Here is a 16,079-nt window from a genome sequence, read left to right as displayed (position 1 = left end):
CCATTCATGCCAGGACTGGAAGGATTGCTGAAGATAAACTGGCTATCCTGCTATTATGATCATCAGTGTTGGTCTTTGCAGCCAGCATCACTTTAGGCAGTGGCTAATATTACCCCTGCCAAAATGGACAGCATTTGTCAGTCTAAGTTAAAGACAAAGCTATTCTGGGTTGATTAAGAAAGCCAGGTGTATTAATCTCCTTTGATGTTTTAAAAACAACTGACAGAATTGTTGAGAGACTTTTGAAAATATTAAGGGAAATCCATTTCATCTTCTAGGTATGATGACTTATTTTGAAAGCAGTGTCTGGGACATCAGTTTGTAATCATTTTCCATTCATTCGTGCAATATTTGGTATGTGTCTGGTGCTGGGAATAATGCAAACAAAAATAATTCCGATAATATCCATTCACCAGGAGCTCATAGATGGGCATAATACAGTTATATAACTCAATGCAACCAGATCTGTTTTTCCAAACTTATTCATCTTTAATAAAAGAAACAATGAAGTAAAACATCTGCAACTTAAACTTATTGAATTCATTCAGTGCTCCTTTTTTGGAGGGAACAGTAGCAGCATTAGCATGTGGTTCTTTGAGTTGGATCAGGCTGCCCTCTGCAGACTCTGTTATTAACTAAGAACAACCTTAATTTGGGGATCAGGAGATGATGGTATGGCAACCTGCCCCAGTGACTGCAGCTCCCCTTCTTTAGAGAATTCTATCTAGAAGAGGTGATACCCCATTAGCACACTGACGGGATCAACAAAGCAGATTAAATGAGATGATAGGGTGGGGTGGAAATTTGGAGGGAATGGGAATAAAGTGGTCAAAACTTTCTAAGGTAACTAGGCTATTAAGGCCTAGGGCAGTGGTTCACAAACTTTGCACATCAGAATCACCTGGGGAATTTGCTTATTACTGCTTTCAGAGATTGTGATTTAATTGGTCTTGACTGAGGCTGGGGATAGGATTCTGAAAGATTCTAACATGAGAGAAGTTGGGAACCAGCTCCAGGGGGCAGGACTTTTTAAGAATCAAACTGTCTAATTGTATTTTGCTAAGAACCATTTGAGAATGATACACTGTTGGTCACACTGAAACCCAGAGAATATTGGAGTTGAAAGGGAACTGAGATCATTAGTCCAGCGATTGTACAGGGGCAAATCTTAGGTCATTTATGGCTCCCAGATCTGTTTAGCCTGCATAATGTTCTAAAAGACTTGACAGCATTCACATAAAAATCTGGATGTTTAGTTTCTTTGAAAAATCAGATCTGACAACTCTGGACCTGCAGAGCAGCAAGAGGCCAGCACTCAGCAGCAGTGTAGTCCCTTATTCAGGTACGTGCTCTCCAGTTTGCCACTCAGCACCAGCCTGACCCTCGTGGGCATTTGATTTGGTCCAATTGACTCTTGCCTTCTACAAAACTAAAAACTAACTTTCTGCAACTTTCACCCACTGCTCCCAGCTCTGCAGCACAAAGGAAGCTCATTCCTTCTTCTGCATGAAGGAGCTTCAACTTCTCAAGGGCAGGATTCTTGTTTTCTCTCCGAACGTTCTCCTCCAGCTGAATATCCCTAGTTCCTTCAAGTATTCCCTGTGTGACACATGTTCTGGACTCCTCACCATCCTGGTCCCTTTGTCTGGATATATATCCTCCTTAAAAAATGTGGTACCCAGAGTGAAATGCAGCATTTGCATTGAGGTCTTCTGACCATGGCTGTGACACTTCTATTGATAAAATCTGAAACACCACTAATTTTTATCAGTGTCATCCCATGGCTGGTTCATGTCGAGCCTGTGTCCAACTGAAGTCCCTCCCCTAAGTTTTTTTTATATAAAATGATAAGCCAGTTTTCTCTACCCCAAATTTATACAAGCTATTTATAATTTAAATGAAGATGCTACATTTATGACCTGTTTAATTTCATCTTCATGGTGCCATTCTGGAACTGTTTTGAGTTGTAATTGTCTTCTATTACATCAGCAATGTTGGGTTGCTCCACTCTCAAATCTTTCTGATGCCTTCATTCAAACTGCTGATTTAAAAAATAAAGTTGAATAAGAGCCCTGTGAAATATCAATAGAGGCCAAAATCACACATTCATTAATCAACAGTTTGTTTAAATACCTGAATAGATGTCCATGTACTATACCATCAAGGCCATATTTTTCTTATCCATGAGGCTGTTGAGAAACCCTTTCAGGAACTGATTTATACTGTATTCCATTCATCTCACCTAGTAATGTAACAGCCCTATCTCAGGAGGATCTAGGTTAGTGCTTTCCCCAGTTTTGAAAATCAGAACACTAGAAGACAGCAGCTATTTCTTGCTGAAGGCTATCTGGCTACTTTAGGGTATGCCAATCTATCCCTTTGAATCTTTACGTGATGGAAGTGAAGTTGAGACCATAAAGAATTTCTACATAGGCAGAATCCAGGACTCGGGAAGTCAAGGAGACAGAGATTATGCATGTAGAACCAACAGCTTGTCAACATTTAAGAATCCTGAGACAGAGGCTGTTAAGAAGCAAATGACAGACAATTCTTTCTCTACATTAAATCCGAATTTCAACACAAAAAGTAATGGATTTAAAAAGGAACCTTTAGCATAATCATACTTAATGACTTTCTTGATTCAGTGACTGTCCCAAAAACAGGCAAACAATTTAAATAACTTGATCAATTTGGAAACCACTTGGTATACCAAGGTCATCCTCTCAGAAAAGTTCAAGTTCTTGTGTTCTCTGATGATAATCTCTCAGAAGCACAGTTTCAGTCCTAGGAAGCTGATCCTTGAGAATTATTTTGGGACTCTTCGGAGTTCACTCATGAGCCAAAGGGCAGCACTGAGAACAGCCAGGGAGCCCGACTGGTGAGTGGCAGCCAAAGGAGTTGGCACGTACATCAGCAGAGTGCTAATGCCCAAGCCCACCTGTTACAAAGGAAAGAAAGCAGTAAGCCAAGTAGGAACCACATATGCAGAGCTGAAATGACTGGCATGGATAACCAGATACACAAATCCTCCACATTCTCCCATCAGAACATTAAAACATATATTGTTAAATTTCACAAGTAGACTTAAAACAAAGGAAATTCAAACAAATTAGATAAAGCTAAAATTCCTTTTAATTATCCTTCATCTAGCCCAGTTCTCCTCCCCAAAGCTAGCCACTGTTATCAGTTTCTACACACCTATACTTTTGTATACATGTTTATAGAAAAACAGCTTGGTGCTTTTAAAAAAATATATTGTTCTGTCACTTGCTTTTTTCCACTTAATGTATGTCTTGAGATCTTATTATTTTAAACTACAGTACAGTATTCCACAGTATGGATATACCATAGATGTTTATTTAGGCTGTTTCCAATTTTTCACTATCACAGTAATTCCACAATGAATTTCCTTGGACAGAGCAGGCATTAATAAGTCAATATGCTTGATGAAAGGATTAAACATTTAACACTTCAAAAGATATTGCCAAACGCCAACTAAAAAGATCTATACCAACTCATGCTCTCGCTAAGAATATACAAAGGTATCTATTTTCCTATACCCATGCCAACATCTGCTTACCTTTTTTTTTCATTTTTTTCCAATCTGACAGGTACAAAATGGCACACATTGCTTTAATTTGTTCCTCTCTGATCATAGGTGAGGCTAAACAGCTTTTCGTATTTATTGGCCATTCATCATTCCTCTTGTGAGAATTGTGTATCAATATCCTTTACTTATTTTCTGGTTGTTAACCTTTTAGTCTACTATAAATATTGAAAATATTTTCTCCTAGTCTGTCACCTTTCTTCCTAAATTTTGTTTTGAAGACACCTTCAGAACAAAAAGAAGTGGTTTATACCTGTGTGTAAGCCAAAGCTAGCAGAGTCACTGCTGCTATCTTGGTCCTTCGAGGAAGGGGAATTCTCCGGGAGAGGAAGTAGAGTGCTGTAATGGCAGCAACTGAAGTGATTCCCTGCAGGGAGGAAAGAGTCTCATCAAGTGCCAGGAAGAAATGTCCCACCCTCCTGGTTTCTGCTCACCTTACAGGTAACTCCACCAGATCCACTGAATAACCACTAAGCACTTTCCCCTCCCAGGCAGAGAACCACCTGATTACTCCTCCTCAGCTTCTTCCACGCTCCTCTTCTGTTTGCCACTTCAATGCCAGCCAGGCATGGCTCCACCTAAAGTTTCTGCACGTACCACTTTATACACACTCAGCAATCTTATCCACCTTCCAATGTGGGTGTCCCCCACGTGTGGCCCTCGGTTTTTAAATTATTCTTTTCATCCTTATCCCTAATTTTATCTCTACTCCAATCCTGTATTTTTAAAACAGGGCTAACACCAGCACACGAGGGTTATTGTTTCCCTGGGCTGTGACTAGAGGAGGTGGTGGTGCTGCCAGCTAGGGTTGAAAATGATCTGAAGTCTCCTTTTCATTTCCACCTCTTCAGAAAGAGAGTCTGCAGCTGGCAGGAGGGTTTCCATCCCCCTTCCATGATGTCAAGCAGAATGTTTTTCTATCATTTTCTATACCAATTTCATTTCTTTTCCTTTTCAGAGCTGTCCACGATGACAATTTCAACCAGACCTGACTTATTCCAAAATGCTGTGTGGTAGTGGGGACTGAGCCCACACAAGGTAACTTGCCCAAGCCCCAGCATTCCATCTGGATATGAGGCCCCTGGGCCTCTCTCTGGGTGCACTACTATCATCTCACACTCAACGTACCTCAGTCTGATGACATCCTCTGTCTCTAGCTCAACACTCGTTCCAATAGTCCCATTTCTGCTGGTGTGTTTTAAACATGCCACAGAAGAAACTCTGGGATCTCCTTTGATCCTTCCTTACCTTTATTCCTGCAGCCAGTCTTCTATTCCCTACAACCTCTCTCAGATTCACCAAGCTTCTCAATCCCAGTCCCACCATTAAGCCCTGAACCCCATCACTCTCATGGCATTACTACAATAGCACTACTGCTTCTCCCGGGTCTCCTTGCTGCTGATCTTTCCCTGCTCCAGTTTATCGTGCCCAGGCCACCAAGCTGATCTTATAGCAGGCCCTTAATAAATATTAGCTTAAATAAAATGAGTGTTTATGATGCTCTTAGCTTCCTGGGGTCTTGGTTCAGCCCTGACAGCTGTGTGTTCAGCAACCACTGTCTTTGTACTCTCTTCTCTACTCGGCCTCATTTTTGCTAAAATGACTCTCCTATGCGTGTGCAGGATTGAGGGGAGTTATCATCTGCCAGATGATAAAAGGCATATTTGAACTTTTAGAAGGTGGCAGTATCCTGAAAGTCAGAATTTGGCTAGAGGGGTGTGGGTAATTAAGACAAAAACGTCACATCAGAAAACTGGTACTAAATTTCTTCTAAAAAGAAAAGGAAATCTGATTCCCACTCTACCATCTCAGCGTTGCCATCAGTGCTTCAGACACCGCAGAGCCTGTAAGAGGCTCCCTGTCCTTAGTAGCCTGTAACCACAGCCAGACTTACCAGAATCCGGTGATCAAACTGCACCGTGGTGGGATTCTCGAAAACATTCCTCAGGAGAGGGGAGAAGGTAAAGAGATCCTCTGGGATCCAAGATTCTCCCATCTTGGGGAAGGAGTTGTAAACAAGCCCAGCATCCAGCCCTGCCACAAAAGCCCCTGTATTCCAAGGTAAAAAGTATTTATTAAAATGAAAGAAAGAAGAGATCAAAGATCAAATACTAGTTCTGACATAGAAAATGTTTATTATCCCAGAGTTAGACAAAAGGAATAGTCAGAGAATAGAAAGATCAATAGCACAGGTTCTCAAACAGGGAATATATATCACAATCACCATGGAAACTTAAAAAAAACCAAAAAACCCCTGCATCCTTACCTATTCCCACCCCAAGATTCTGGGATGCCTCCCCTAGAGGGGTGGACTAGAAGCTCTAGAGGAGGCATATTAGTTTAGAAAAGTTCCCTTAGTGATTGTGATGTCCTGCTTACCTCCCCAACTGAGAACTACTCATCTATTCTGGAACTAGTTAATTTACTCCTTCACTTCCTCAAGTCTCCACTCAAATGTCACCTTATCAAAGAGATCTCCCCAGTTATCCTATACTGCATAAGATAGCCCTCCCCCAGCCCACCTCTATCCCCTTATCTTGCTTTATTTTTCTTCGAAGCACCAAACATTATCTGACATGTTATGTTTTGTTGTTTATTATCTGTCTTCCTCAAGTGCTCAAAAAAATCTTATAAACTAAATCCTGGGTGAACACACAAAGAATGTATCCATGAATTTAATGGATAACTGATCCATTAGTTATGATCAAAGATTCAGGTATGTTAAGTCACATTCCTTATTTTTATAAATGGCATTTATAAAGTCAAAATTCATGTTCTTCCACCAAAAAAAGGGGAGGAGGTTTGGGTGGATCACTGGTTTGATGGTTTTATTTAGAGCTGTGCTGTCCAATCAAACTTTCTAAGATGATGGAAATGTTCTATATCTGTCATCCATCCAGTACAGTGGCTGCTAGCCACCCACGTGGCTACTGAGCACTTGAAATGTGGCTAATGTGAATGAGAAACTAAACTTTAAATTTTATTTACTTTTAAGTAACTTAAGTTTAAATAGTCACATGAGGCTACTGATAATTGTATAGGGCAGTTCCAGAGTAAGAGAGGTAGAGGTGTGATTTGAAGAATGATAAAGATCTGTGTTAGTCTCTTTGCCCCAGTAAACTCCCCATCTAAGGCCATCTTTGAGGACAGGCTTTTGTCGGACCCATCTTGGTGTAGTGTAATAATAACAATAATGTCGGGACTTCCCTGGTGGCGCAGTGGTTAAGAATCCGCCTGCCAATGCAGGGGACACGGGTTCAATCCCTGCTCCAGGAAGGTCCCACATGCTGCGGAGCAACTAAGCCCATGAGCCACAACTACTGAAGCCCACGCGCCCTACATCCTGCGCACCGCAGCTACTGAAGTCCACGCACTCTAGGGCCCACGTGCTGCAACTACTGAAGCCCGCATACCGATAGCCTATGCTCTGCAACAAGAGAAGCCACTGCAATAAGAAGCCCGTGCATTGCAATGAAGAGTAGCCCCTGCCCGCTGCAACTAGAGAAAGCCCACGCACAGCAACAGAGACCCAACGCAGCCAAAAATAATAATAATAACAATAATGTATATATAATAACAACAGCTAACACTTACATAGCCTTTGCTACATGTGAGGTGCTAAGCACTTCACATATATTACTCAAACTATTATCATCTTCCCCATTTTATAGATGAGGTCATGAAGCCCAGAGAGGTTACATAGCTTGTCCAAGGTCATGTAGTTCACAAGTGGTAAAGCCAGGATTTGAACCTAGACAGTCTGGATCCAGATAGATACTCAATATTTTTGTTCAACCAACTGGAAAGCAGGATTTGGGGAAGGGAGGAGGGAATAAAAAACAAGAGGATGAAGATGGTGGTATATGACAGAGGCAGGTATGAAAAGGAAATATAAAGATACAGGAGGAAAGCTTTAGGCAAGAAATCCCACCTGAATGTGGAATGAAGCTAGGCCATCTTTGATAAGAAGAGTCCTACCTGAGAGAGCCGTAAGGAACACCAGGCCTGCAGTTCCATGAGCAAATCGTCTCAACCTCAGGAGTTGACGTGTTTCAGGCAACTAAATAAGAAAAAATCACACAGATAAACAATGCAGGAACTATGAAAGGCAGCAAAGATCTCCAAGGCCAAACCCCAGAGACAATCTGAGGTCAGATCTTCTCTGACCCCTAGACTAGGTTAAGTACTCCCAGCAGATATTCTATTTTATTCTATCTAAATTTTATTAAATTTATACATTTACTATTTGTCTTCCCTGCTATCTTGTAAGTTTTGTGAAGGCAGGAACTGCCATCTGACTTGCTTATTATAGTAATCCTAGCCCAGTAGTTGGCATATAGGTATTCAATATATATCTGTTCAGTAACTGAATGATCTGCATTGTTCACGGGAAAACACTTCACCATGGTTAAAGTGATGTGACTTAAGGTACAGAACTGGATTTTCATGCTGTGTGTAATAATTCATGTTTAGCAAATATAATCAGAATCGAAACTGCATAAAATGCCTAGAGTAGAGATTCTTGCACTTAGTGTTTTGGGTAAAGCCAAAATTTGTTTTTATTTTTACTGTAGCCAACTTGTGATAATAACCAGTGAATCAACAAATATTTAGTAAGAACTTTATACTAAGATTTTGTAGGACGGTGTATCAGCACTGTCCATTGGAATTTTCTGTGATGACGGAAATGTTCTGTTATCTGTGCTGTCCAATATGTGGCTAATGAGGATCTAAAATGAGGCTAGAGCAACTGAAAATTTTTTAAAAAGTTAATTTTATTTAAAGTTTAAGTCGATAACAAGTTTGTTTATATAAAGTTAATTTTATTTAATTTTAATTAGAATTTAAATAGCCACATGTGGCTAGCAGCTCCTGTGCTGGACAGCACAGTTCTATGTGGTTGACTAGCATCTCAAATCCTTTCTGTAATTAGTGCAGAATATAAATAAACAAAAAGAGAAAAACAATTAATAATTAAAAAGTCATTGGTAACCTTTAAGAGTACCATTCAGTACAGAGTATTTAGGAGAGTATGGGCATGTGTATAAGTGTGGAGGTGAATGTGTGGCTGGGTATATATAGGGGTGGGTGGGGAAGCCAGATGACAAGAACTGGAAAACAAGAATGGGTTGTCAGGATGTACAGCTACGGATGTAGTCAATTCATTTTAGAAGTCTGCCTTTGAAAGTAAGAGGAACAGGAACTGCTCAGGTGTGGATTATCTACTATACCAATGTTTCAGCCCCACCTGGCTTCCCTGTGGGATGACTGCCAAGTCAACATCTCCTGTCCTTATTGGGATCCAGACCACTGGCTCCAAGTACCTACTGGATGATTCTATTTAAAAGTCCTACTATCATCCTAAACTTCACTCCATGAACAGGTTATCCAGGCCAACCATGACTTTAATACCTAAAATAATACTCATTTTAAAAATACCTAGTGTTTTCCTTTAATCAGCATACAGAGAAAATACTTTTAAGCAAGATCACTACGGTTTACTATTTTGTTAGATTTGCTGAATGGTAGGGTCCCCACATAAAGAACAAACAACTCAACGTCACTCTTGCACACCACTAAAGGTCTACAAATAGCTCTCGTTCTGGTCTTCCTCACCTCTCCATCCATCATCCCTCTGGGAGTCAGAAGTAAAGTGGTTGGGGTATCTCTTGTTGTTGGTACTCTTTCCTTTTTCTAAAATTCATCTTTTCATCTTTCTTGATAGGCAATGCTGACAAAATATTTGGCACCTATACTAATTCTCCTTTGAATAAGCTGCTCCAGCCCAAAAGAATAATTGCAGTTTTTACTTTGCCGTCCCACAGCTATCCAGAGTCCCAAAGTTCAGTGTTTCTCTAAACTTTGATTATCTCTAGCTTCTGGTAAAACTGATAGGTGTTACTAAGGGAATGCATGCATTTTGACAAATAACTTCCCATTAGTACCAGAATTTCCATTTCTCTGACCCTGTCAGCATCTGTACAGATGTGGTAAACAATACAGACTGACTTCACCTTGTGCTGAGGTAGCAGCAGCGAGAACGAGGTCCACAAGCTGGTGCAATAAAGCACAAGGGCCGATCCCAGGTGGGCGGCAAGGCGGTACTGACTGACCCGAGGGATGTCATGGGAATCTGGTTTCTCTGCTAAGCCACTTTTCACCATATACCATCCCAACAGGCCCTGCAACCAAAAAGAGAAGAGGCAAACAAAACAAGGTTGAAGCTGTTTATTCAACATTACTCTCTGAGAAAGTGAGTACTCCCACCTAACTCCTCCTTTCCATACCCTCCCATATCCCCAGTATCCCAGGAATTGAGACCTACCCAGTTTCCACATACAGCACCAAAAATACTACACCACTGTTTAGAATAACATTTTATTGAAGTAGAAGCCAAATATAGAAAAGTACACAAAAGTGTATTTGGCCAAAAGCTTACAAATACTTGGCGTAATTTAACATTATGTAAACCAGTGAAATATGAAAGTAAAAAGACAGCTGATTTTACAAAAACTAGATGCTTTGGAGAAACCTGACAAAGATAACTGCGTAAAAACAATTACTGTCATGTTAGGTGGAAAAAGACAATTCTAAAGGTTTGGGGGGAAGTCATAAAAATCTATAAGGCTTTTCAGGCAAATTGGTTTGAAAGTGTCTAAATTTCTACTCCTCTTTTAAAAAAATGGTAATGAAAGTACATGTTTAAGTTGAAAAGTTTAAGGTATGTATTATTATTCTATGATTCCCTGTTTTAACTGACTTTTTCAAGTAACCAAACAACTGTCAGTTCTAGTCATATCAGATAAGGTACCCTTTCACTCTGACTCTCCCCAGCCAATAATCATGTTAAAGAGATGGGAGAATCCCGCCTTTTCTAAATATATACTTCTCAGGAAGTCTTTTTGGGTATTTCTTTCCCCCTTCAAGACTACCCTAGATGTTCTAATTATTGTGATTTCATCTGCACAGGACACTGGAAGATGAGGGAGTATACAGTGTGATTTGCCAGCCCTCACTTTCCTCCTCTTGCCATCTTCAAATTTTTGCCTCCCTGGAAGTCTATCTTAAGTAGGTTTTATTTTTCTTTTTAATTCTGAAACAAACTTTCACTTTGTTTCACCAATCCTCCCTAGTTTCTATTAGATTTTTATTAATGTCTAACTCTTTATTATCTTTTTCTATCGCCTTTATTTTGTCTCTTACATCTCCCTCCTTAATTCCTTTTCATTGGTTCGTATTCTTACCACTTTGAGTTAAATCAACCAATTAGCTTCCTCCTGATCAAATTTTGGTATTTCTTTGATGCTCTGAGACTCTCCCTTAGGGCCTGTATACCTTGACCCAAATACTCACATGTGTCTTCTCTAACACTCCTTTCCTTGGCTCTCAGGCTTCCCTAACCCCTTAACTGTGGGAGTCATTCAAAGCTCTTTTCCTTAAGAAAAGAGAGAAGTTCAACTTATATAATTTTAATCACCATTTATACTTTCAGCTCTCAGCTACATCTGTATTCTAAGATTCTTTATCCCACAGAATGTTTCTCTCTTCTGGAATTTCCCTGTTTGCTTCTATAGCCATTCTAGTATAGGGATCCCACTTCCCCATAGAGCAGGCAAGTTAGAAAAAGGGAGGATACAAGAACCCAGGAAGAAAGCCATAATGGAAAAGAAACTCTAATTCTTGTGACATAAAAACATATTTACTGAGTGCTTACTGATTCCAGGCACTACTCTAAGCACTTTACATGCATGATCTCACTTAATATTCACAGAACCTAAGTGGTAGTTTCTATTATTGTCCCCATTTACAGGTAAGGAAAGCACAGCCTACAGAGGTTAGACAACATGCCCTACTAAGTGACAGAGCTGGGCCTTCAAACCAGGCCTGTGACACTAAAATCCATGCTCTTACCCACTCTGTTACACTGTTTCAAAGATTACTTCATTAAAAACAATGCCAGCTTGGAGGCTCCTGAGAATATCTCTGGTTTCCCAAACTTGAGTAAATCTCACCTGGAAGCAAACTAAACCACAGAGGGCAAGAACACGTCCTTTCAGGCCATGCGTGAGCCAGCCCTTTCTCCAAAAGTAGGCAGCAGGCAGGATGTATACGAGGCCTACAAGGCGACCCCACATTCGGTGTGAGTACTCCATGTACCAGATGAACTTGAATTCTGCCAGCGTCATATCATGATTCAAGCTGGGTGAAAAGGGACGTCAAAAATAAGAAAGAGAAAAAAGTTCATCTAATTTTTATTTCCTGACAGAATGCAGGAACATTCTCGGTTTTAAAGCTTGACTGGTCTGCCCTCTTCCTCATCGGCCACCTCAGAATCACTTTGGAATTGGAGATTTAGCGTAGGGAGCTCGCTAAACATAACTGAACCAAATATCGAAAAATCGTGGAACCTAAACATTCTGAAATGTTTAAATAAGCAAAAGATTGCGTGGGCCCACTGGGAAGTTTACCCGATTTTCTCTAATACTTACATTTTAAATTCTGGAAACTGCTGATATTTTTGGAATTCTGCTTCCCATTCTTCCTGGCTTGTAGGTGGCTTCATCCCCTTTATTAAATGCCAATCTACCATTGAGAGGCCAGACTCCGTCAACCTTAAGATAGGAAAGAAATCTGAGTGTATTAAACTTGAGTGTGTATATGTGTGTGCACCACACTGGATTATTCATAAATGGTTTACAGCAGCAAGTGGATCTGAACTTGACCCCTATTAAGGTAAACACATCGTTTCATCGTTTCCTCTTTTGACAACTTGCTCTCTTCTTACTGCTTAGAATTTTGTCAGAAGCAGCTATCAGGTACAAATTTCTTTACTCCTTGTACTATTTCATTAAATTCTCCTTACTTCTTTCACTAGCATTCCTTAACAGATAAAACCAACCCTTAGACGAAAGAAATGTGTCCTAAATGCATAACCAATATTATTTTATTTTTTAAATTAATTAATTAATTTTTTGGCTGCGCTGGGTCTTCGTTGCTGCACGCGGGCTTTCTCTAGTTGCAGTGAGCGTGGGCTACTCTTGGTTGCAGTGCGCGGGCTTCCATTGCGGAGGCTTCTCTTGTTGCGAAGCACGGGCTCTAGGCGCGCGAGCTTAGTAGTTGTGGCATGCGGGCTCAGTAGTCGTGGCTTGCGGGCTCTAGAGTGCAGGCTCAGTAGTTGTGGCGCACGGGCTTAGCTGCTCCACGGCATGTGAGATCTTCCCGGACCAGGGCTCGAACCTGTGCCCCCCACATTGGCAGGCAGATTCTTAACCACTGCACCACCAGGGAAGCCCCAACCAATATCATTTACACAGGGAGAAAAGACTGCTACAGATATAAATCGGTTTAGGTTATTGAGTGAATTTAAAGACAATACAACTCAAATGTGTTGCAGTTTCCCATAACAGCCTATGTAACACATAGGTATTTTGAAATAAGGGCACAGGGAATGTGGAGAGAATTTGAGGAACACATACTTTATTAACACTATAAAGTATTTTCACCAAAAGGGGTCAGGATTCCAAAAGTAAAAAAGCTGATTTCTGGTCTGAGGCAGGAAATGTACACGACAAACCTGGAACATCTTAACAGAAAGCAAGGAATCAAAGGTTACTAGGGTCCTGTCAAAAAGACTCTGGAGCCAGTCTGAAGAGGTTCCCACTGACTAAAGATGGGACAATTTGGGCAAATCTCAGTACAACGGATTGAAACATATCAAATATATTTAAAACTAGGAGCTCCTAATACTTAAAAACTCACTTTACTGGTCGCCTTTGGAGAGTGCTTAGGAACCAATTTCTTATTTTGAAAATTGGTAAATAAAAGGAAAGGAATCAAGTGTTTATCTTGCCTTTCCTAATACATTGTACCTTAGGATAACCAAATTGCTGATGAAAGTTTCTCTTTATAGTTGAGCTAATAAAATACCTATTACAATTTTGCAACTCTAGTGAAATAATGTATTTAGGCAATGATCATCAATGGCTGTTGACATCTCTAATAGACACCAGATATTTATGAATGTTCTAATAACCTATGTATTTTGCCCCCTGCCCCCCAACCTGAATCTGATCAAGCAACAAGTTGTTTACAGGAAATACAGGGGACAATGGAACATGTTAAACAACATAAGTATGCAATCAGAAAAATCTAGACTGTGAGAAGATCCAAAAGGACAAATGACTTGGGTTTCTTCTACAACAAAAAAACTGCAAAGGGGGTGGGAGAGATAGAGGGAGTAGAATCCAAATCTATAAAATCTCTTTATAGATTTAAAGAGACCTAACAGGCATGCATAGGAACCAACTGAGAGGTATGGAACTTATCTGCACTTAATTCAAACAAACTGTACAAAAATTTTTGTGACAAATTTGAACTCTGATTGTAGGGGGAAATATACACAAACAATGCACAGCTAACAGGTAAGACCTGAACCAGTCTTTATGAAGGGCTTCTACTAGTAAAACCCTAAACTGTTCTAGGGCTGGGCAAGCCATCAGACCTGTTCCCTCTGTAGGCCTCAGTTTCTGCATACGTAAAATGAGGGAGCTAGATGAAATGATTTCTAAGGTCCCTTCCCCCTCCGTCATCCTGCACTTTAATGATGACTCAAATAGCTGACTCACTATGAACAAACTACTCACCTAGTTACTCCACCAAGAATAACTGCTCCAGCCACTGTTCCACTGCAGACCAGGAGCCATCGGCCCACCACCCGCTCAGCAGCTTTTGAAGGTTGGGACACTGTACCCCTTCCAGGTTGCAAAGCTACTTCAGAGATGGTGCTGTATTGCCCTGGCCTCAAGGGGCGCCTGATCCCACAGCTGCAACCACACTAAGGATCAAGACAGACAAATTACAACTGGAGAAAGAGGGAAAGGCTTCACTCCACTGCTACTCACACTCAATCTCTGTCTGGTGTGGAGTACCCTGAATGGCCCCATTTCCACTGCTACTGCCCTGCTAAATCATCATCTCTTATCTGGACTACATCCACTCCCAACTGCCTCCAATCCATCCCCACACCACCAGAACCTTCTGGTCTCTGCTTATTTCCCCCAGACTTAACTCTACACCTAAATATGGATTATTTTATTTCTCCTATGGGTCTTTTTTTTTTTTTTTTTTTGCTGTACACGGGCCTCTCACTGTTGTGGCCTCTCCCGTTGCAGAGCACAGGCTCCGGACGCACAGGCTCAGCGGCCATGGCTCATGGGCCCAGCCGCTCCACGGCATGTGGGACCTTCCCGGACCAGGGCACGAACCCGTCTCTCCTGCATCGGCAGGCGGACTCCCAACCATGGAGCCACCAAGGAAGCCCTCTCCTATGGGTCTTTAAATATGATTTTTCTCTGACCGGGGCACTACTGGTCCCCTGACTGATAATACCTCCTGCAGATCTCAGCTTAGATGTCACCTCCTCTAGGAAGGATTCCCAGACTCCCCCACATCTGCAACAGGTCACTCTCCCAGCACACTATACCTCTCCATCACACACTGTAATGTACCACTCAGTACACAGAGGTTTGTCTCCATCTCCCACTAAGCTATGAGCTGTGGGACAGCAATGTCTAGTCAGTCTGGCTCTTTCCCTCTTGCACACTTCATTTCAAACACAGTCCCCTTACATAACAAGACCTTAATAAAGATTTGACAAATCAGTTACAAATGAATGAACTGTGACTTCCTCTAAGGCAGGAAACTTTTGGTATTTTATCTTTTCTTTAACAGTTCCTAACGCATATTAATCACGCAATAATTATTAGTTCAGCAAATAAACGCCCTCTCCTGACTCTATCCCTAAAAGTCCAAACACCCATGTTTTCCCTATCCTGCTTCTAATTAACTAAGTAACTTTAGACAAGTTAAGCCTCAATTTACTTTTCTCTGTAGAATGGGGTTATAGTCCCTAACCTGACTATCCGGGAGCTTTGAGCAAAAATCAAATATATGGGTAAAAATCACTGAGCTTTTACTATGTGCTAAGCCTCTATGTATATTAAATTATTTAATGCAACAACCCTTATGAAGTAGGTGCTATTATCCCCATTTTGCAGATGAATAAATTGAGGCACAGAAAGGTTACCCAACTTGGCTAATAGCCCACAGCTACTAAGTGGTAAGTCCAGATCCGAACTCAGGGGCCCTAGACATAAGTAAATGCGTCGTGGACTCCAAGGAGCTACGGAAACGTGACATGTGAGAATTATTCTCTCTGTACTGGCCCTTTCACCCCATGCCAGCTTCCGCGACTCAGTCCGCTGCTGTGCGGTACCTGTGTTCTAGGCGCCGCCCCAGGAATCAAGAGCCGGAGACACGGGCTCCCCATCACTGCCTTCAAGGGCGGAAAGAGTAATCGCTGCATACTATGAGCAGTGCACAACTGCCACCTCCACACTCCTGCACTCCCTGGTCTCCTTTCTCCGCCACCGACTGGAGAAGCACTACCGGGTCACGCAGAACGAGCCCCTCC

The 16,079-nt window shown here is 41.3% G+C and overlaps 2 protein-coding genes across 9 annotated transcripts in view; one reads left to right on the top strand and one right to left on the bottom strand.

The window, feature by feature from the left end:
* Positions 1 to 11,625, top strand: part of ENTPD7 (ectonucleoside triphosphate diphosphohydrolase 7) — a 59,447-nt gene extending 47,822 nt beyond the window's left edge. For 5 of the 6 annotated variants that reach the window (XR_002177238.3, XR_004522508.2, XR_002177236.3 and 2 more), the window contains one exon: positions 3,829 to 3,939. The gene's annotated coding sequence lies outside the window, so the exon portion shown is untranslated. Of the gene's footprint in view, positions 1 to 3,828; positions 3,940 to 4,565; positions 4,646 to 9,786; positions 9,861 to 10,576 lie in introns of those variants that run through there. The other variant, XR_002177235.3, reaches the window with a different exon arrangement.
* COX15 (cytochrome c oxidase assembly homolog COX15) lies at positions 467 to 16,015 on the bottom strand. Of its 3 annotated transcripts, XR_002177239.3 has the most exons (10): positions 15,882 to 16,015; positions 14,251 to 14,441; positions 12,097 to 12,219; positions 11,620 to 11,806; positions 9,622 to 9,789; positions 7,586 to 7,667; positions 5,502 to 5,656; positions 3,861 to 3,974; positions 2,134 to 2,938; positions 467 to 2,041 (listed from the first exon to the last, which is right to left on the bottom strand). XR_002177239.3 is itself a non-coding variant. In XM_004325651.4 (9 exons), exons 1-9 carry the CDS (start codon positions 15,969 to 15,971, stop codon positions 2,807 to 2,809), a joined length of 1,242 nt encoding a protein of 413 aa, XP_004325699.2. In that variant the 5' UTR covers positions 15,972 to 16,015; the 3' UTR covers positions 467 to 2,806. The 3 variants fall into 3 exon arrangements, 2 of the variants coding, with proteins under 2 accessions (XP_004325699.2, XP_019795353.2); XM_004325651.4 differs by having other exon boundaries at positions 467 to 2,938; XM_019939794.3 differs by lacking the exon at positions 2,134 to 2,938.
* Positions 16,016 to 16,079: the final 64 nt, after the last annotated feature.

This window comes from Tursiops truncatus, chromosome 16, assembly GCF_011762595.2.
Source record: "Tursiops truncatus isolate mTurTru1 chromosome 16, mTurTru1.mat.Y, whole genome shotgun sequence".
In the NCBI taxonomy this organism is placed as follows: domain Eukaryota; kingdom Metazoa; phylum Chordata; class Mammalia; order Artiodactyla; family Delphinidae; genus Tursiops; species Tursiops truncatus.
This window is presented reverse-complemented; position numbering and strand designations above follow the sequence as displayed.